Source organism: Temnothorax nylanderi, unplaced genomic scaffold (assembly GCF_030848795.1).
Source record: "Temnothorax nylanderi isolate EJ_2023f unplaced genomic scaffold, tnyl_v1.0 TNYL_tig0015_pilon, whole genome shotgun sequence".
NCBI classification, from domain to species: domain Eukaryota; kingdom Metazoa; phylum Arthropoda; class Insecta; order Hymenoptera; family Formicidae; genus Temnothorax; species Temnothorax nylanderi.
This window is the reverse complement of record NW_027249077.1, coordinates 1,418,235-1,437,790: the sequence shown is the minus strand read 5'-3', so window position 1 is coordinate 1,437,790 and position 19,556 is coordinate 1,418,235. Positions and strand designations below refer to the sequence as shown.

Sequence of the window (19,556 nt, the reverse complement as noted above, 5' to 3'; positions counted from 1 at the left end):
AAAATATTCGACGGCTCGCCACATATGCACATATTCTTTTTCCACGTATAACGCAATATTTGTTTGCTCATTGACGTAAATTATTCGATGGAAAATTTTCACAATGTCAATTGTTCGGAGAGAATAAAAAGAATTGTTTTGCTATAATCGTTTTACAGAAAAATTTATTTTCCTTTCTCTGTGCCTCATATATTTTACTTTAATTTTATTAAACGCGGAAAATACCGTAACATATGACTTTATTTATATCGTAATTTATATGTTGTGCTATTTTGCAATAGTTAAATATTGAAACGTTCGCTTCATATAACCATCGGATACTCAACAAATTGCCGATATTACGTCAATAGCGTGGCGTTTCGCTATTATTGATTCGCGTGGCACTCGCACCGTTGATTTATGAACGAGCGTATATTGACTAGAATAATCGGGTTTCGCTCGATGCGGACACATCTACGCATCCGCTATACCAACACAATAAAATAAATCAATAAAAACGCTTATCAAAGGTCTTCTTAATTCCCATATTACCGGTCGAGTAACGCAATTAACTGCAGAAGCGAAGAAAAAGTGAAAATCCTACAGCGAATTATTCTTAATATTTCTCAAATTAAAGCCTTCGTCAGAGATCTTCATATCTTCGAGTAGACTGAGCTCTTATTTTTTCCCGTTAAATCCAAATTTAATCTTTATTGAAGAATCTGTTTTTAACAATCTATGTTCTCAACTTCCCAATTTAATATCAGTACAAATTAGGTATACATTCAATTTTCAAGTATTTGTGCAACGTGAGGGAACGACAGTACGGCTGATTAAGGCCGTAGATTTAAAACTCGGAGCGTGTCGGATTCCAACGTATATACTAAAACGCGTGCAGGAAGCGAATGTAAGAGCAGGGTTAAAAGGGCGTTGCACGGTACGCGGCTCGTTCGTTTCGCTCGGCAACGCGACCAGCCGGCAAGTCTGTCGTCCTGAGTCACTCGAAGAGCCGAGTCGGCCGACGACGGCCGCCGTCGCGCCGAGCCGAGTCGGCCGAGCAGACAGGTTGCTACGTGCCCTCGAGAACCTGCGCGGACATGCGTGTACACGGCTGTACACGCGTGACGCGCGCACGAGCGCGCGACTCTCTCGTCACGTGAGTCCGTGTGCTCGTCACGTTGTATTACATTGTCGAACGAGCGCATAGTATAGCGCCTACTCATCCAACTAACGTAAAACAGAGGAGAAAGAAAGAAAAGCGGACTTTGAAATTTCAAGAATTCGTAGATCGTAAAACGAGCCGTCGCGGGCCTGGGCTTGTCCCAGATGACAGTAACGTCCCGATGGGAAAGAATGCAAGACCGACCGGCAGTAGCGGCGAGCGAGACGTATAGCGCTTGTAGGTAAATGGCAAAAGAACTGCGAATCGATGGAAGCTTTATTAAACAATGTTATTTATACGACGCTAATGATAAAAGAGATAGCGTGGGCTCGCGTGACGCCGTAATTGCGTGTCCCTACCTGAAAGCTTGGACCGGTTAAAGACTGGAAAATTACCGCGACGATGACAGCTGCGCGTCGTGAGAGGCAGATACGAGAATTTGAGAGTCAGCTGGGCGGCTGCTGGGAATCAGCTGATCCGTGTAAGCGGAAGTAACGCCTAATTGCGGCCTCACGAGCGTCAAGAGTTCGCTTATACGCCGAGGCACGAATGACTCGACGTAAAGGGTGGGCCGGTAATCAAGACGCAAAACAACAGAAGAATGAGGAGAATATTTCTTTTGGGAAAATAGATTAGATTTGTAAAGGAAGGTAGTCTCGCGTAAAGCTTTGTTGCGTAGAGCGTTGAGAAAATGAATTTTTTCGAAGATTTTATTTACTTACAAACTTTTAAATAATTCACGTAAAATTTCCTAAGAACCTAATTTAGAATCTAACTTCCGCTTTGTATTTCACGGTTTTGAGAGAGAAAAATACGCCTGTCGCAGTTGCGACTTCATTCAGATGTGCTTTCTTCTTCTTCGAGAGGGAACGGGGAGAATCCCTCGACGGGGGACGAATCGGAGTGCGCTCTTCTCAGAAGAGTCGATCAATTTTTGTCGGACGTGACCGTGGGAACGTAACGGCGGGTACGATCGACCCCCTCAGGTAGGACCGGAAGGTCTTACGTGTGTGCCACTTTGTGGCCTACGGTTTGGAATTTCGTACTTCCTGTCCTCGAACACGTATCGCGGTTCCGGCTGCCGTGCACGAAGATTGCTGCGTACGAAAAGCGGACAGGCCTTATCGCTTTAGATTTACGTTTTCTCGGTGTACAGAGTGTTTCATTTCTACCACGCGATACCTTTAAATTTTTACAGGCTAATCGTTGCAAAAAATTTTACGAATGAGTATGAATGATACGTAATAATATCGAAGAAATTAACATGTACATTAAGATTTATGTGTCAAATAATACTAAATCAAATAATAATCTTTTTCTTATAAAAGGAACGTCGACTCGCGTAAGCTATCTCTACTGTCCAAAGAACTTGTTTATCGTCCAACTGTGCGCAAAGTAACGATTGTTGGCATGCAGTTACGTGTGTGTATATACGTACACACGCGACTTACAAAAATCTGGACCGTGAGTGGTTCGAAATTGGGTCATTAAGGTGTATATACGATTCCGGATTCGGAGCGATGTATCAGCAGCCCGGAAAGCAATTTGCCGACAATTTTCGTTTAGATTCGCGCATGGTGCGCGCGACGCCGACGGGTCAATTGGTGGACGCGTTTACGACCCTCGAGCGAGCGAGAAACAAGCACGAGGTAGGTGATAAACTGATAACGCACGCCTAACGATATTAACGACACACGCGTGTCCCTCATTGCGCGGAGCAGCCGGCCAAGCCAATGAAGGGCTCGGATTCATTCCGGTGTCGAGTGTTGTTCGACAAACGCGTCGTTGCCGCCGCCGCCGCTGATGCTCGTTTTTGTTGTCGTCAGGAGGGGCACCGAGCAAACCTGTTCGCTTTATTCGCGTTTTTTCTTGCACACATTTTTGCGCTTGTCAAAATAAAATAGCTGCGTATTTTGGGACTCCCGAGTTAGAATAAGGAAGAAGAAACAAGGGATATGGACATGACTCGATACAATTACAAAGCGGTATTAATTATCGAATATTTGTGCGATGTTCCGTTATATCCCTGTATTATTATCGATTTCACATGTGTTGAATAAGACAATTTTTAAAAGCAGGGAAATATAATAAGAAATACTAACGAGAGATATGAATCATGTGTTTTAAGGATAGTCACGTTTCGATATTTTCGAGTGATAATAAAAAAAGGAAGAAGAAAGGTAACATCGACGCGCGTGGCATCAATGCAAGCGTAAAGGCCTAAACACAATACAAAGGTACAGGTGATAGGAACAGGGAATAAGCCAGGTAACAGAAATGACCACATTTCAACTTGCCAAAAACTGTGCATAAACGCAACGAAATATGAAATAGGCAATAGGAACAGAATTTCCGACGCGTTGGATTTCTATTTTCTATTGCCTGTACCTGACCAATCACACTAATGAGTATTTTATTATAAGTTGAAATGCGGTTATTTCTGTTGCCTGGCTAATTCCCTGTTTCTATTGCCTGTACTTCTGTTTAGGCCTTAAAAGATGCAGCATGATGAAATAATTTAAAATTGTCAATGACTCATGCATGTTATCATTGATGGCATATCAGATGTCATTTGTAAGTGCGAGTGCCGGTTCTCGTGCTTTACTGAAATACACCGGCAGTCTATCTACAGAATATATCAACGGTCAAATAATCTCCAGCAGCGGGCGAATTTGGAATTAAATTTTTTCGAGCTGCCTTCGACAAATTTGGAATAATTTTTTTTTCGAGCAAAGATTCAATCGGACACTATCCTCTTCCACGTAACGTTATTACTTCTGACGAGGTGGATCCGATATTAAAATTAAAACTAGGTTGAAATCTGTGTTCCGCGTCAAATTTCGCTTTTCCGCATTGGAACTCCCGGCGTGACTTGTTTACTCGAGGAAAGATAACGCGATATACTTCTCAACTGTCACTCCTAACGCCAGAACGTCCGGTAAATTTAAAATATTTTTCGTGCGAGCTCTGCGGTCTCGCGTCGCGGCAGGTATTTCAAGAAGGCGGCCGGCGGTAGAACCGCACGAATATTCACCCACAAGAGCGAGTATTCAAAGATGAATCACGCGAGAGCGGTTTCTGGAAATTCTTTCGCTCGCCCCGGCGGCGTTGTCGAAAGAGACCATCATCCTCCCTACATGTTTCCTCCATATTCATTCCGGATAAATATTTCGCGGAACAATCAAAATTTACGTCCCTTTTTTCATTTTTTCCGTTCCACGTGAACCTTGCTCTCCCTCTTTCTCTCTCCCTTTCTCCTCTAGGCAAACATACGCAAGATAAGCTGTAGGATAAGTTTATCTATCTTTTTAAGTATACAATCTCTGATATTAGCAGCTAATTACTAGCTTGTCACGAGTGATATAATCGTCGACGATGACATCGAACGAGCTGTTAAAGCGGCTATTACTAACAAAGTCATCATTACGAATGGGTAATAACGCGTTAGCGAAATCGCGGCTCGTGTTAACCGTGCAACGAGCCGAGCGCCGTAGGATTTTCCGCATGAACGCTTTTGCAGTAACAACCGCGGCCATTACGGCTGGAAAACGCAATGTTTCCCCGAGCCGAGTCGAGCGTCGTTTCGCGCGCGATGAAACGCCACGAAAGATGTTGCTCCGAGCGCATCAAAGCTGCAAAGCCGTTTCGCTGTGTCAGCCCGCCTGATATTTCGTCAGCTCGGCAAAAGATTTCTCCGTTGAGAAACTTAGACTCGCGTCTCTAAGACACGTCAGTAAGGAGGTATCTCTAATACCGAAGGGAACAGGTTTATTTTACTTTTCGGTAACAATTCTCAATTCGAAAAGGCATCGGAGAACTTGCACAAATCGGATCGTCCCTCGATCCGAATTTTGATTAGAAAAATTGCATAAAAAAGAGATCGAGTAGAGATGGAAAGAATTATATATATACACGCTGCATATAAGCCTCTAAAGTTTTTCAAACCGCAGCCGTTTTCAGCTGAAAATCGAACGGCGCGATAGAATGTTTAATTTTATAATTCAAAAGGGGTAAAAATAAATATCGTACTGTTTGCGATTAATAATTGTGAGAACACGTTGGCGCTTTGTCGGAGGAACATCAATATTTGCAGGCTTCCGGTCTACCGTACAGTAGCGTCAGTATGTAGAACCGCTCTGTATTATGCCATTGCCGCGATAATCGGGAGAGCGTTAGCCTCTCCCGATGTTAGAATCATTGTTTTCAGCGCGCGGCAGACATCATTAGTCACACAAACTTGCGCCGCGAGCACTCGAGGGGCTGATAACTCCAGATTTCATCGTCGTTACATGCAAGACTGCAGATTGCGGATATCGTGGTAAACATTGCTCGATAGTTCGATTCGTAAAAACGGCGAACGCTGACCACGTGAGGAGATCTAACGTGACGTTTCGCTCGTTTTTCGTAAGATATGAGAGAAGTTCGCGTGTCCTTTCGTCGCTCCTGGCGATCATTCCGAAATCTTTTCTCGGCACAGCGTTTTTATCTTATCTCCTTTTCGCTGTTTTAAACGAATTTGTATAAAATTAAACTTCACACGTATAAATTCGTGATAGATAAATGTTTTAAAAATTGTTTAAATTTTCTTAATCCATTATATGTACTTCGTATAAATTCGCGATGAATAAATATTTGAACATTTTAGAAATTTTCTTAATGCAGAGTATAATAAATAAACATATAAATTTGCGAGGGATAAACATATATAAAATTTTTCAAATTGTCTTAATCCATTATATATACTTCGTATAAATTCGCAATCAATGAATAAATACTTAAACATTTTAAAAATTTTCTTAATGTATTATATAATAAATAAACGTATAAATTCACCGAGTATAGTAACATCGAGCGAGAAATTATTTTTAAGTATTCGTTAATTTAATTTCGCGATGCCTCTCACAGATCAGCATCGATCCTATTTTCAGTGTCACTTTACAAAGAACTAATTCAACGTGTAAAAATAAAGGAACGATGTCTTCGAAAAAAGAAGTCTGACGTAACAGCGAATTGCACCGATATATTGCGGGATCAATCAAATCGTTCATTCGCGAGAATGAGCTTCATTCTAAAATAGTCCAGAACGGATTTTCATATCGCACGATATCTCTCGCGTACATATTACATATGCACGGGGTGTTGTCCCGCAATTCTCGCGACCTTAATTGTAACAGCAGAATGCCTTAATTTAGAGTCGACTTTTCCTCGGCGAAAATGTCGTGAGAGGTCATCGTTTGTCTTTCACTTTTCACTTTGAGTCACGCGTTTCTTCGTAATTTGAAGCATGAAATCACGTTGGAATGTATTTTAAGAATTAACCAAGGGGGATACGACTTTGTTTCTCATTTCGTCATTCGTGCTCCTGGAGCTCAGCTTGCAGAAAGTCCTTCTCTCTCAATCGCTCTCGACAACTGTCGGTATCTCTCTGTCTTCGCCGAGGAAAAATCGATAATAATTTTATCAGGAAACCTGCCATTAAAATCAACGTCGTGATTCGTCGGACATACCGCGGAAAACGTCGTTCCGAGCGTCAAGACGGATACTTGAACAGAGACGATAATGGAATATTACATTTGCATCAAATATTTACTTTTGTTTCCAAAAGGTTATAAAGAGTTTCGCTCATCCCTCACCCTGCAAAACGACTTAATCGCGCGGGGAAGGACAATAATAACGAAGGACTCACCGAGACGGAGCTCCCCGAAGTTTCCACAGCCAATTTTCTTGCCGACCCGGAAGTTCGGGCCGACCATGAGCACGCCGGACGACGAGGTGACGCTGTGCCGGGACGAGTGCACGTTCGACCGGGCGGCGTTCCCGCTGCCCCTGGAGGCCCGTTTGGCGACCTCCTGGTCGGCGCGGCGCGCCCCGAGCTCCTTGTCGTCGCGGTTGTCCCTGCCGTCCCGTTTCTGCATCTCGTACCGGCCGTTGTTATCCACGGTTGCGGCGATTTAATTATCGATACACGATCTAACTGCGCGTGCACACGACTTTTCACCACACTCGCGGCGACGGCGACGGCGACGACGACGTTGTCGATGTCTTGTTTTGGGTCAGTGACGGGGATCGATCCCGATCCCCGTGCAGGGCATAATCCCTCGTGCCCCTGGGAAGCGCGGACGACGGGCACGACGGCGGGACGCGACGCGACGCGACGCGATAGAAGCGGTACGACACAACGCGACACTCGCCGCAGTTTCCGCAAGCGGAAAAGGGCACGCGCGGGCGCGGTGTACACCGCGTAGGGCGCGGAAGGGTAGGACGCGCGGGTGGCGGCGACAGAACGGGAAAGGGGGAGGGGTGGAGGAGAGGAGAAGGAAAGAGAGAGAAAGATATATATAGAGGGTGCCAAAGGGGGCTGACTGGCTGGCTGATTGTCAGAGTTCGACGGACGATGCCACCTCACGGGGATCAATCCCCATGCCAGCCTAACCTCTCGCCCGAGAGCCGCCGATCTTATCCCTCACGGCCGGCGGGGGCGTCGCGTTTACGTTTACGTTTAGGTACGACCGACGACACGTAGGACACGTAGGACGTGGAAGGGCGCGGTGCGTCGCGGCGCGCCGAGGAAGCGTATCTGAGAGGTGCTGTCGCTGCTCCTACTCCCTGCTCGCGGCCCGACGGTCGGCGAACGTCACGGCGAACGTAACGGGTGGAATCGAACGGTCGTTGCGGCGTCGTGCGGCGTCGTCGCTCCCGGACGATCCCATAGCAATTTCGACCCGCCTCTCGCGCCCGGCGGCGGCCGCCGGGATGCTGCCGGGATTGCCGGGTGCCGGCGGAACAGTCGACGACAGGAATCGCGCGGCTCACGCTCTGACGACGCGGTGGCGGCGCAGCACGGCATTACCGTGGCGGCGGTGGCGGTGGTGACGACGGTCGTTGCTGTTGTTGCTGCGCACGGTTGTGCCGTTGTCGTTCCTGCTGGTGTTTCTGCTTCTGCTGCTCCTGCTGCTGCTGCTCCTGCTCCTGTTGCTGCTGCTGCTATCGCTGTCGCTGCTGGTACTGCCGCGAGCGCGCTTCGCGGTCGTCGGCTCCTCCATTACGCGCCGCGCGGAGCGCCGCGGATTTTACCTGCGCGAGCGAGCCGCGTGCGCTCGCGCGCGTCCGGAGACTCTCTCTTTCTCTTTCTCTCTCTCTCTCTCTCTTGCTGGATCCTCGTCGCGAGTTTCACGCTACTCCGGCTCCTCCTCGTCGACACGGCGGCGTATCTCGCTCGACTCCGCGCGCACGACCCGCGGCTCCGTTCGCAGCGCGACTCACGCAGCGCGGCGGCTCCGTCCGCCGATCCGCGCGACAGGCAACGGCGAGGCGCCGAGATTCCCTAGGGGACTGGCGCGCGGGCCCCCCTCTAACCCCGCCGCCTCTTCGTGTAATCCGCACTTACGTAGATCGCACGCCGCGCGCGGGACTCTCCTCCCGTCCCGCGCGGAAATGCTCCCGATCGGTCTTGAATAACGCACGCATACACGCGCGCGAAGAAAAAAAAACACTCGCGCCCACTCTCTCTTTTCTCACTCTCTATCTCTCTCTCTCTCTCTCTCTTTGTCACTGCCGCCACGACAGCGGACTCTCGGAGCGTGCCGCTCGCCCGATCTCTCTCTTTCTTCTCACGACGTCGCGCGCCGCTCCGCCGGATGTGCAGCCACCTCGGCGACCCGCGCGAGTCGGTCTTTCGCGCGTTTTTCTACACGGAGCCGTCCGCGCGCGAATCTCGCAACGCACGCACGAACGGTAACCCCGTGGACTCGTCCTCACCCCCGATCAAACGCTCGCGGACGAACAGGCCAGCGCACCTGCCTCTCTCTCGCGCTCGACGAGACGTGGGTGAAATGAGTCGCTTACGAGACACCGGCAGGCCGGCCAACCGGGCCAACCGTCCGTCCTACGTCACGCCGAATCGACCGCACCTGCGATTCGACCGCCGCGCGTGCGAGTTCGAGTCGGTTCGAGTTCTCGTGGGCGACGACAATCGAGACGGACACGCGTACAAAAATTATCGTGTCCGGCAAACTAAAAAGCTCAGAAATAAATAAATCCGCCTAAAAAGAAACATTAAAAACGTACAAAAAAAAGACAAGTATAGTTTGTAGTGTTTTCACGCAAAATTATTTTACATATAATATTATATAGGCAAAAGAATAAAATATTTTTATTTAAAAAGACAAATAATCGTGTCCGCTAAACTTATGGCAAGTGGGTGAAGCTTAGAAATAAATAAATGCTAGTTTTATTACTTCAGCTTTACATGCCAGGAAGGGACTTGGTTTACAAAGCTTAGAAATAAATAAAAATTTAAGAAATAAATAGAAATTTAACGTTAAATTCATCTACATCCTTCGTTCGATTATTATTCTTCACAGCGACCGACCAATCACGACTGGTCTGAACTCTGAACTTGCATGCTTTCTCGCTGGCTTGTTAATAAAATTCTAGTCGCAGATGTGACGAGAATGATTTCTCTTGCGAATTGCACGTTGTAAATGACTCTCTCGAGTTGTCTGGACGAGAGGGAGAAAGATCGCAGGGAAAGCCGGGAACGGAAGGAATTTACACCAATTTTACACATTTCGAACGGGTGATAAAATACCGTTGAATATCGACGGCATCGACGCAGATTGGTAGCCGTGCGCGAGCGGCGCGAAGGCGCGCGTTACGAAAATCCACTTATCTCTGAAGGAAAAATATCGGCCGGAAAGAATTCAGTTTCTTCGCTTCGCTATTTCCATCGCCAGCGATTCTCTCGCGTGTTGCGCGACTGCGCGCGCGAGACGGAGCCGGAGCCGGAGAAAGAGGCGTGCGACTCGTGCGAGCACTGCGAGCCCGCCGGATCAATATGACCGATCGTCGGATGCACGTGAACGGTCTCGTTTCGCGCGAATGACGTAACGGCAGTGGCGTTATAACCAGTTATAACCCAGCGAAAAATGGCCGGCGCCGTGTGGGCCGAGGACGAGATCGGGCGAAAGTGGGACCGCTGCTTCACGGACGCGATCCTCAAGCTGGGTAATTATCGCTCCCGAAACGTCCGCGACGACGAATGTACACCGTCCGCGAATGTTACTGACAGATTTCTCTTTCCTCAGGTGGCGGCGTGGTCCTTGGCGGAGTGTTTTCTCTATTTTTCTTCAAAAGTAAGATCACCTTGTTGCGTATGTGTGTGCGTGTGTTCTGTGCCGTTGCACCCCTATGACATAACTGTATTTATTAATATAATTGTTGGAGTCAGTAGCGAGATTATCAGAGACATAGATGTACTAGATTCGGTCCGCCATCCTTAACATTAATATCTTGCACGTGTGTCAGTTATACGTATATTTCGCTGTTAAAACGTTAATTATCCTTGAAGTTTATAGTCTTATATATATATTTTTCAAGTCTCAATGATTACATGATTAATTAGTATTTACTGATTGTATAATTTTTTTCATAAGCAATGTCATTAGAGAGTTAATACTTATTTTATGATCCCTTTAATTCTAAATGAAAGTATATAATTTCTTTTATTCGTAGTATAGTTTTCATAGATTAGTTTCTTTATCTTGTGTCAAGAACAATGGTTTTACAGTGCGATTAGTGCTACTTTAATGTATTCTAGATTAGATGACAGTAATATACTTGGATAAATAAATGTTTATGTTTAATTAAATAATTTATGAAAGAAATTTAAAGAAATCATATAATTTTGTCAAATTACTTTTCAATTGTTTTACGAGATGTGTATATGGATGCTGAATTTTCTCTGTAGGAAGGAAGTGGCCCATTATAACCGGTGCTGGTTTCGGATTAGGTATGGCATATTCCAATTGCGAGAAAGACCTCAATGCATCGATACTTCAGCAGACGCCCAGAAGTTGTAAACTTGAGGAAAAGAAATAATTAGAGCAAATTGTAAAAGCGAAATTGAAGTTATTATTAAGATAAAAATTTTAATAAACTAAGTATCTTTACCGCAATAATCTATTTTTTTTTTTGCATTTGATCCATACTACCTGATCTTAGGAAAGTAATACACAGTTAATTCCTTTGTAAAAGAAATATATTTTTCGATCATTTATTAGAATTATATTAGTATAATAATTATAGAAAAATATAACTGTGAACGTTATATATCGACAAATATTAATATGCATAAAATATGTAATAACGTATTAAGAAATGTAGGACATTTGCCAGTTTTGTCATCGTTGCTTATAATTATTTAAACGCACATTTATATTCAGAAATGTTTTCATTACATAATATACATATAACAGTAATGCTGGAAGCGCATATATAGTGCATTCAAACTTGATATGTAAACAATAATAATCAGTGATGTTCTGTAACAGATACAAGCTATTATAATTGATTTGCATTAACGGACTATATCACTTCTTTAATGGATATAGTAGTATATCTCTATTAACACAAATTACCTGTCCAATTGACAAATTATTTCAGAACTTCTCAAATTTATTATTTGACAAGAATTTCACGTATGAAATTGTATTTTATAAGAAATAAAACAATTTAAGAACAATAGTAATATTAACGAAGTATTACTATTACGAAAATATTCAAATAAACGGACATGTATTGTAATCTAGAATTAATTTTTCAATAAACTCTTCGTTAATCTGATCAAATTTAATTAATACTGCAAAGAAAATGTAAAAATGAATATTAATTTTGGAGATTCTGGGTTGTTCTCTATATATAGTACATAAAAATTCTTGTGTCTTTATTTGGCATCTTAGTGTATCTTTAGGTATTGAATATGCTGCCGAACCGGCAAGAAAGAATGAAATATTTGCAGAGTGACATCGTGCAACTTATATCTTAAGATTAAACACCATGCCCAAAAATTGTTCATAGTGAATCGTTATGACACCATCCATATCTGTATCCAGTCGTCTGAAGGCGGTTGTAAGAGTCTGAAGATAGAAAGTATAATTATTACATCTCTTCATAATGAATTCAAATGTTTCAAGATTATCAGTCAAACGTATTTTTGAAACTGTGATCAAACGTGTAGGCTTAAAAATATCTGCTTGCCCAATATTATTTAAATCTATAAATAACAATAAAATAACTCATTAAAATACATGTCTAACTCGAGGAGATCCCAATCAGTTGTGCTTAGATCAAAGCTTTTACGCATAAAAGTTAATAGATATTTCCAAAGTCACGAGCTATGCCTAATGAAATGATTTAGATACTTAATCCTGTACTTACATACAAGACAATGCAGCACTGTATAAAGTCATCAAAGTATATTGTACCACGTCCCGCACGATCGTACTTTCGTATTAGCATGTCAATCGTTTGGTCGGTTAAACGGTACCCAAAGTTTGTAAGAGCCGTCTTCAACTCATTGCGATCAATGTTGCCGCTGTTGTCGCGATCGAACGATCGGAAGCAACTCTCCCAATCGGTAACGTACTTCCACAGCGCTCCGAACTCCTCGAAACTGACGGTGCCTGCCTGCTTCTTATCAAACATACCTGTAGCAGGATCGGTTTTATCAAACATACCTGTGCCAACAAAAGTAGGGAACAAAATAATAATAATATCAAAAGACCATGCAAATCGATATCGTACATGTATCATTTTACAACAATAATATATTGAAAGAACGAAGAGTGTGCGACATGCTATGATTTGAAGGAAACAGTCTATATTTGAACTAGGTTTCCTAGCGTCAAGCGACAGAGATGCAGCCTTTCCCATTTAGCACTACAGAAAAGATGAGAAGGTTTTAAGAGAATATAGAAGAAACCATAGATATAATATATACATTATAAATTCACATGGTCATTTTGAAAATATACTGAAAACATATCGTACCGATCATTAGACGTACTGTTTCGGGATTGAACGGCGTCCATGTACCGTTTGAGAGAGCTTGTTGTAGCTCCTCCGCAGTGATTGTACCGGATCTGTCCCTATCCACCCTGATAACAAGTGATTATTTTCAATTATCAACTAAATGTCCATTAGTCATTGCCAAATTTATTCGTTCGAATCTTTAAATTTATCGAAACGCACGATTACGTCAGGGAGAGGAAACAGAATTTTGCTGGATAAAAAGGCGCCTAATGCCGAGTAAAAAAAATACAAAAGCAAAATTCGTGTAGGTTAAACTAATTCCTGAATATGAGGGTTCTCGTCGCGCAAGGAAAGTCCGCGGGGGTGTCGGAGAGTATTTAGAAAGAGAGGATACGTATTATTAAGTAATATCATAATTGCAGAATAATTTATTGTATAGAAAATAGGAAAATTATAGAATAATTTGTAGAAGGGGATACTGTACCGCTGGAATACATCCCAAAGGAATTGCTGGCTCGGCATCGGCGATATAAAAGACATTTTCGTGAATAATCGACAAGGAATGTCACGACGAAATGAGACAACGGTACAATATCTTGCGCGATATTGCGTTTGTTAGGAGCAGATAATCGCAATCTATCGCACGACGCACTGACAACCGCGCGACTGTTCTACGCAATCTACGCTGAAATTCACTGGATCTGGGCTGGAATTTCTCGAAAGCGTGACTTAACGACACGTCACTTTATACTGACCAATACCAACACCGGAACTGCGTTCCGAAATGTATTAGGTCTGTACTTTACAGGTGCGCCTCGTTGCACTTTCCGCACTTAAAATGAGATACGCGGATGCTTCGATGTTGGAGGAAAAGGTAAAAATGCGAAAAGTTTAGCTGTAAAAAAGGTCTCTGTTGACCTAGGAGATATATTTTTCATCTCAATTACTGTAATAAGACTAATTTAAAATAAATTAGTTAATACTTTTAATGTTTATAGTTTATGTAACTATTTATATATAATCTTTATATAACTATTCTTGTTAATTTCAATTAAATATATAAAATTAAAAATACTTTTTATTTATAAATAATATGTTATTGTTAAAAGACCTGGAAAAGATCTAGATGTAGATTGGTATTTAATTGGGATTTAATTTTCACGATGTTTTTCTGCTCCAATTTATAATTACAATATGATCGCACGTGAGAAAAAATTTGTAAAATATTATCAATTTATTTTACGTAGCTGCTATTACTTTTCAGGCCACATTAGACTTACCTCTTAGCCACTTGCCTTCTGACCGTATTCACCCTTTTGTATCATTCACGAAGAACTTTACATAAGCTGTGTTCTATGTGTATAATTTTCATAATATATTTTTATTATTAAAAATATCCTTACAAATAGATCAGGAGAAAAGTCAATCGAGATGGGAATCTTTCGACTGACTTTTTTATGCGTTAATACTAAGTCGTTTTAGGTTTATTTATCTTCCACGCTCCGATTTTGTATCTAAGCCAGATCAGTAGTAGATCCCTGCCCATCTGCAGCCAGCTCCAAAACGGTACTATCTTGGAGCCCTCGATCTCCGTCCAGTTAACCGCTATTTCAGTCATGGGAATGTTGAGAGTCTGGGCGATGTAGAGCATTTCTACGTCAAATGCCCAGCGTTCGACATGCAACGCTTCGAATATCGTTCTCGCTGATTTTCTCGTTAGGAGCTTAAATCCGCACTGCGTATCTCTAATGCCTCTAACGCACAACAGCCAAACTAAGAAATGAAATCCGTGCATGAGAAAGAGTCGGAAGTAGGATCGCTTGGCAGTTTCTTCCTTCTCTAAATGCGCTCTTGATCCACATATTACCGCGTCGGACGACGCCGTTTCCTCAGGCTTGCTCATGTAATCGACTGAAATAAATTGATTAGAATTAATAATACTCTAATATTATAATCTGTACCTCTATTAGGACCATTAGAGAATTATTAAATATAAGAAATGAAATATAATATCAAAATCTTAATTTCTTTTCAACTTACATCCTAAAACGTTTGTTAAACTCTCATCTAACTTTTTTAGATCACTGAACTTGGTAGCACCATCTGCATCTGCGAATAATAAAGCGCTGCCTCTCGCACTCAGCATACCCTTGAATAAATAAAAATACAATAATTCTAAATGATATGACAATCTAAAACTGACTTACTTAACAACAATGAAGCTTCCTAGCTCCATCAGAATTACTAACCAATCTTACAGCACCACCTTTTCCTCTATTTTTTACAAGGTTCAATACTCTTATAGTATTGTATTTTGACGCGTAACTATGTGCAAAATCTACAGTCTTGTCTCTACTGCCGTCACTGACTACTATCACTTCGTAAGTTAATCCGGACTTGCTACGTTCCTCCAAATATCCCAGACATTCGTCCAACATTGGAGGCACTGTTAAATAAAAATAAAAGTAATAAATAACACATAATAATGCCTAGAAGTAATACATATGCAACGAGTCTTACGTCTTTGTTCCTCATTGTAAGCAGGTATAATGACACTAAGATGTACGCTCCAGGGATCGTGTAACGAAGGGAATGCCTCCCTTCCCTTTGTCTTGCAGTCGAGAAAGAACTTTTCACTTTCATCCCTCGAGATTCTGGGATATCGCTCGCTCGTCACGTATATCACTACAAAAAACTAAAACAGACATGCACGTACACTTCTGTAAAAAGCTATTGTATTAAAAGAATAATTATTTCATTGTATTTTTAATACGATTGTACAGAATAAAAGTGCAAAATAGAATTGTTAATTAGGGTGACACGTCTTAATTCAAAAAGAAACAAGTGTAAGATAACCTGAGCATACCAAAATTATGACGAGTGCAGCCAGCAATACTCCGTAACAGAGTAAACATCCCAATGATAACATTTCAGCACTGGAGAACACTTAACAATTAGACAATGAGAGATGAAAAGTACCTATATAGCATCGAGCATATCTCTATTTTTCTTTCATTCCAGTAGTATACGTCATCTAAAAGTCTGTACGTTCTAGTTGCACTCTCTCACTCTCTGCACCGTGTTTCCTCGGATTTACATATCCGAGCCCAAACTAAATTTTACTTTACGTAAAAAAAATAAATGATAAGTTAATATGAAAATATACGCATGTACACGTAATTGACGTAATATATAATATCAGATAAAATAATCATAATCGATCAAGTCAGAGAGAAGCCTGAGAGAGGCCATCCCGGGTCCCGGGCATCCCGGTCTTTTTCATGGAACCGTCGAAAGCAGTCGAAGTGGCTACGTAGTACCAATTTCGAAAATGGATGTACTTACTGGCGGTACAGAGGCTTTCGACGGTCCTACGAAAAAGGCCGGGATTGGCCGGGATGGCCTCTCTCAGGGTTCTCTCTGATCAGGTGTATGGAAATTTTCAAAGGACACTCAGCAATAATTGAACTCTTTTATTTAATAATTGAGTAAAAATTTTTCGTAAAGAGAATAAAATTGTCAAAATTAAGTACTCAAGAAAAAACGAAAGAAAGATTTCAATAAAATGTAGCTGGAAAAAATAATTTCTTAAGCGATATCGATAATTTACCGTCTCGAGGGGATTTTACCAATTATCGATACCTTCGTAAATTTGTTAAAAAAAGAATCGATGTTAAGGACATATCTGTAAATATAATGGAATTGTAGCTATGAGAAAATAAAAGAATCAATTTATGATTCTTGTCTCTCATTGGAAACATTTTTTCGTTACGAAAGGAATACACGTGTGGGACACCCATTGACCCATGTAGTGCCATTCCATTATTCCATGTAATGCCGGTTAAAGTTATGTAAGATTGCACCGTGCAGCGTGTTACAAGGAAGAATTAAAGAACCCTTTAATTATTTTGCATGACGACCGCCGATCCTTGCAAACAAATTGCATGTAAATTGCAGAAATGCTTAAACGGTTTGTATAATCTAATTTAATCCAAGTATTAGGAAACATAATAGGTTTCTAACCTCTCCTTTTGAAATGAGCATGAAAATCGCATGAATTTAGCTGATATCTTGATTAGCTACATAGCTGATATAATAAATGCATGCTTAAGTTTTTATTAAATAAATGTGGAATAATACTTCAATAATAATAAAATATTTCTGTTGTTAGACAATGTGTTCCAGCCTTCCCGTTGTGCAGACGTACTTGAAGAAATAAGAAAGTGTTGCTTAAAAAATTCTGCTAACTCTACAGTTTGCGACGGTATAAATACCTCAAAACCATACGAACATAATACCGTAGATTACGTAAGTCTGATATTTGTTTCATCAAAATATAGAATCTTGTCTTTTATTAGAGATGTAATACCTCTCGACAACTATAGACTTCATTCTAATCTTCAACTTTACTAACGTTCTTTCAGCGAAAAGTTTTAAGATAAGCGATGCAAAACGAAGGGAGGAGAAGGGTAGTGCCGAAAAGAGGATTTATGTACCGTTATCCACGAATTTTTGTTTTCTCGGGTACGGCGATTGCTATGTGTATGATATTCAGCAAACCAATTTACGACATATTCTTTGCTAAACGGCCAGAGAACATGAAAAAAATCAATCTTTCCGATCGATTTTGAGTCCGGGTAAATCTGTTCGCGTAAGAGAATGGAGGCTGTAAAAAAAGCGAAGCAGAGATTGAGACAATATCCGATTCTGTTAGCTCGGTGTCAAGAATCGGCGTCAAAGTACGCGTCTTGCGTATTAGCGAAATCCAATTTAGAAAAGAACGCTTGCGCCGCGGAGTTCAACGAATTGAAAAAATGTCTTGTTAAAGCCGCTGCGAGCAGTAATACGAGATTATAAACGAGCTTGATGATTGGATCAGTGGGTTTCTGTGTGTTTGATTTAACGCCTCACCTTTAGCCGTACGAAAATGATAACTGCGACACGCGCTAAAATAAGTATCTCGTCATTCACGTCGCATTGTTTACTGGCGTTTGTACTACGATTAGTTTTCATACTGTACGCCAACTTTCACGACGAGTACTTCGCAGTGCCGTACACAGATGTGGACTATAAAGTATTTACTGACGCCGCTAGGCACGTGGTAGAACAGAGATCACCGTTCGACCGTCATACTTACCGCTATTCGCCTTTTCTGGCCTGGCTCTTGACACCAAATATCATATTGCACAAGGACTTCGGAAAGATTTTATTTTCCGCGGTAGATATACTGATTGCGGTTCTAATTAGAAATATTCTCGCGCGACAGAGATGTAATAAAATCGTAAGAGATAACTGCGCGCTCCTATGGCTCTATAATCCGTTAACATTGGTGATCTCGACGAGAGGTAACGCAGATTCATTGGCAGTTCTTTTAGTTGCACTCACATTGGATTTTTTACAGAGAGACAAAATTGTATCGGCCGGATTGCTACATGGGATATCTGTACATTTCAGATTGTATCCATTGATGTTCAGTTTGCCCATGTTTTTGTCTCTGTGTAAAGATAATCGTTTCCTACCGAACAGGGACCAATGGAAGCTCGTGCTGAGTTGCGCGTTCTCGATTGTTATATTAACAGGCACGGGTTATTGCCTGTATGGCTTTAAATTCTTGTACGAGAGTTTTATATATCATTTAGTGCGTAAAGACACGAGGCACAATTTTTCCGTATATTTCTACATGCTCTATTTATCCGCTAATCAACCACAGGATGTGATTCAGAAGATCCTTACGTTTCTGCCTCAGTTATTACTATTGTTGATGTCGTCATATTACTATTCAGAAAAATCCAAGTTGCCATTCGCTATGTTCGTCCAGGCGATAATCGCGGTGATGTATAATCCGGTGATAACTTCCCAGTATTTCTTCTGGTTTCTGTCGTTGTTACCTCTGTGTCTGCCAAATATCGAAATGAGCCTGCGTAGGGGCACGTGTTTAGCGTGTTTTTGGATTTTAAGTCAAGTTATTTGGTTGTTAGTCGCCTACATGCTAGAATTCCAAAGTTTTAATTCGTTCGTCTATCTTTGGATATCTGGTCTTCTATTTTTTGCTGCTAATGTAAAAGTTTTAGTAGATATTATTCATCATTATAAAAGTAAATTATAATTGACATTTATCTTAATTATAAAAGTTGATTATACTATAATATTTATCTCAATGGGATATTATTCTGTACATATATCATAAAAAATAAATAATTAAAAAATATAATAGAGATCAATGGAATATCTTCTTATATACGTTTTTAAGTGATCATTTTAATACAATGTGCGATAATATGGCGTAAAAGAAATGCACAATTAATTATAACTTGAAAACAAATTACACAGAATTGTATTAATTTTATGGACGTACAGGATGTCAAAATTGCAGTCACAAATCTGGTAATAAATTCTTTGCACAAATTGAAGTCGATTTTTGTTGAGCTAAATAATTATCATTTATTTTTATATCTCTTTAATTTTCATTAAATGAACACGATGTAAACAAATTATCTATATAAGAGTTCTCTTTTTGAATTTTCAATAAGTAACAATAAGAAATTTAGAGTTGTAATTTTCTGACATCCTGTACTATTAATTCTTGGAAAATACCTAGGTCAGC

At 41.4% G+C, this 19,556-nt stretch overlaps 5 protein-coding genes across 18 annotated transcripts in view; 2 read left to right on the top strand and 3 right to left on the bottom strand.

Annotated features, from left to right (window-relative positions):
- Positions 1–9,674, bottom strand: part of Gish (casein kinase I gish) — a 39,194-nt gene extending 29,520 nt beyond the window's left edge. For 2 of the 13 annotated variants that reach the window (XM_071698379.1, XM_071698366.1), the window contains exon 1: positions 6,828–9,673. In XM_071698379.1, coding sequence (XP_071554480.1) covers positions 6,828–7,056 — 229 coding nt within the window. In that variant the 5' untranslated portion in view covers positions 7,057–9,673. Of the gene's footprint in view, positions 1–6,827 lie in introns of all 13 variants that reach the window. The other 11 variants (XM_071698374.1, XM_071698369.1, XM_071698378.1 and 8 more) reach the window with 10 other exon arrangements.
- A 227-nt stretch (positions 9,675–9,901) lies between these two features.
- Positions 9,902–11,100, top strand: LOC139768324 (MICOS complex subunit Mic10). The gene is made up of 3 exons (XM_071698405.1): positions 9,902–10,147; positions 10,228–10,275; positions 10,890–11,100. Exons 1-3 carry the CDS (start codon positions 10,069–10,071, stop codon positions 11,018–11,020), a joined length of 258 nt encoding a protein of 85 aa, XP_071554506.1. The 5' UTR covers positions 9,902–10,068; the 3' UTR covers positions 11,021–11,100.
- Positions 11,101–11,162: 62 nt separating this feature from the next.
- On the bottom strand, positions 11,163–13,717 carry Alg-2 (Apoptosis-linked gene-2). 2 transcript variants are annotated; one of them, XM_071698392.1, is made up of 4 exons: positions 13,437–13,717; positions 12,971–13,077; positions 12,359–12,657; positions 11,163–12,057 (listed from the first exon to the last, which is right to left on the bottom strand). In XM_071698392.1, exons 1-4 carry the CDS (start codon positions 13,490–13,492, stop codon positions 11,956–11,958), a joined length of 564 nt encoding a protein of 187 aa, XP_071554493.1. In that variant the 5' UTR covers positions 13,493–13,717; the 3' UTR covers positions 11,163–11,955. The 2 variants fall into 2 exon arrangements, with proteins under 2 accessions (XP_071554493.1, XP_071554494.1); XM_071698393.1 differs by having other exon boundaries at positions 12,359–12,627; positions 13,437–13,714.
- A 586-nt stretch (positions 13,718–14,303) lies between these two features.
- Positions 14,304–16,355, bottom strand: Wol (Dolichyl-phosphate beta-glucosyltransferase wollknaeuel). Its single transcript, XM_071698388.1, has 6 exons — positions 16,298–16,355; positions 15,819–16,074; positions 15,473–15,647; positions 15,202–15,398; positions 14,993–15,101; positions 14,304–14,863 (listed from the first exon to the last, which is right to left on the bottom strand). The coding sequence occupies exons 2-6, from the start codon at positions 15,879–15,881 to the stop codon at positions 14,421–14,423; spliced, it is 987 nt and encodes a 328-aa protein (XP_071554489.1). The 5' UTR covers positions 15,882–16,074; positions 16,298–16,355; the 3' UTR covers positions 14,304–14,420.
- Positions 16,356–17,731: 1,376 nt separating this feature from the next.
- On the top strand, positions 17,732–19,169 carry LOC139768313 (GPI mannosyltransferase 1). Its single transcript, XM_071698383.1, has one exon. The coding sequence runs from the start codon at positions 17,880–17,882 to the stop codon at positions 19,056–19,058; it is 1,179 nt and encodes a 392-aa protein (XP_071554484.1). The 5' UTR covers positions 17,732–17,879; the 3' UTR covers positions 19,059–19,169.
- The last annotated feature ends 387 nt before the right edge of the window (positions 19,170–19,556 follow it).

Bases quoted from the DNA above. Each gene is read 5' to 3' on its own strand.
- Alg-2 (XM_071698392.1), bottom strand. From the start codon at position 13,492: ATGTCTTTTATATCGCCGATGCCGAGCCAGCAATTCCTTTGGGATGTA. The intron at 13,078-13,436 runs GTACAGTATCCC...ACTTGTTATCAG, and splicing joins CTTTGGGATGTATTCCAGCG to GGTGGATAGGGACAGATCCG. The intron at 12,058-12,358 runs GTAAGTACAGGA...TTCTATCTTCAG, and splicing joins AGTGCTGCATTGTCTTGTAT to ACTCTTACAACCGCCTTCAG.
- LOC139768313 (XM_071698383.1), top strand. From the start codon at position 17,880: ATGATAACTGCGACACGCGCTAAAATAAGTATCTCGTCATTCACGTCG.
- Wol (XM_071698388.1), bottom strand. From the start codon at position 15,881: ATGTTATCATTGGGATGTTTACTCTGTTACGGAGTATTGCTGGCTGCA. The intron at 15,648-15,818 runs GTATGCTCAGGT...TGTCTGTTTTAG, and splicing joins CTGCACTCGTCATAATTTTG to TTTTTTGTAGTGATATACGT. The intron at 14,864-14,992 runs GTAAGTTGAAAA...AATTTATTTCAG, and splicing joins TTTAACAAACGTTTTAGGAT to TCGATTACATGAGCAAGCCT.
- LOC139768324 (XM_071698405.1), top strand. From the start codon at position 10,069: ATGGCCGGCGCCGTGTGGGCCGAGGACGAGATCGGGCGAAAGTGGGAC. The intron at 10,148-10,227 runs GTAATTATCGCT...CTCTTTCCTCAG, and splicing joins GGACGCGATCCTCAAGCTGG to GTGGCGGCGTGGTCCTTGGC. The intron at 10,276-10,889 runs GTAAGATCACCT...TTTTCTCTGTAG, and splicing joins TTCTCTATTTTTCTTCAAAA to GAAGGAAGTGGCCCATTATA.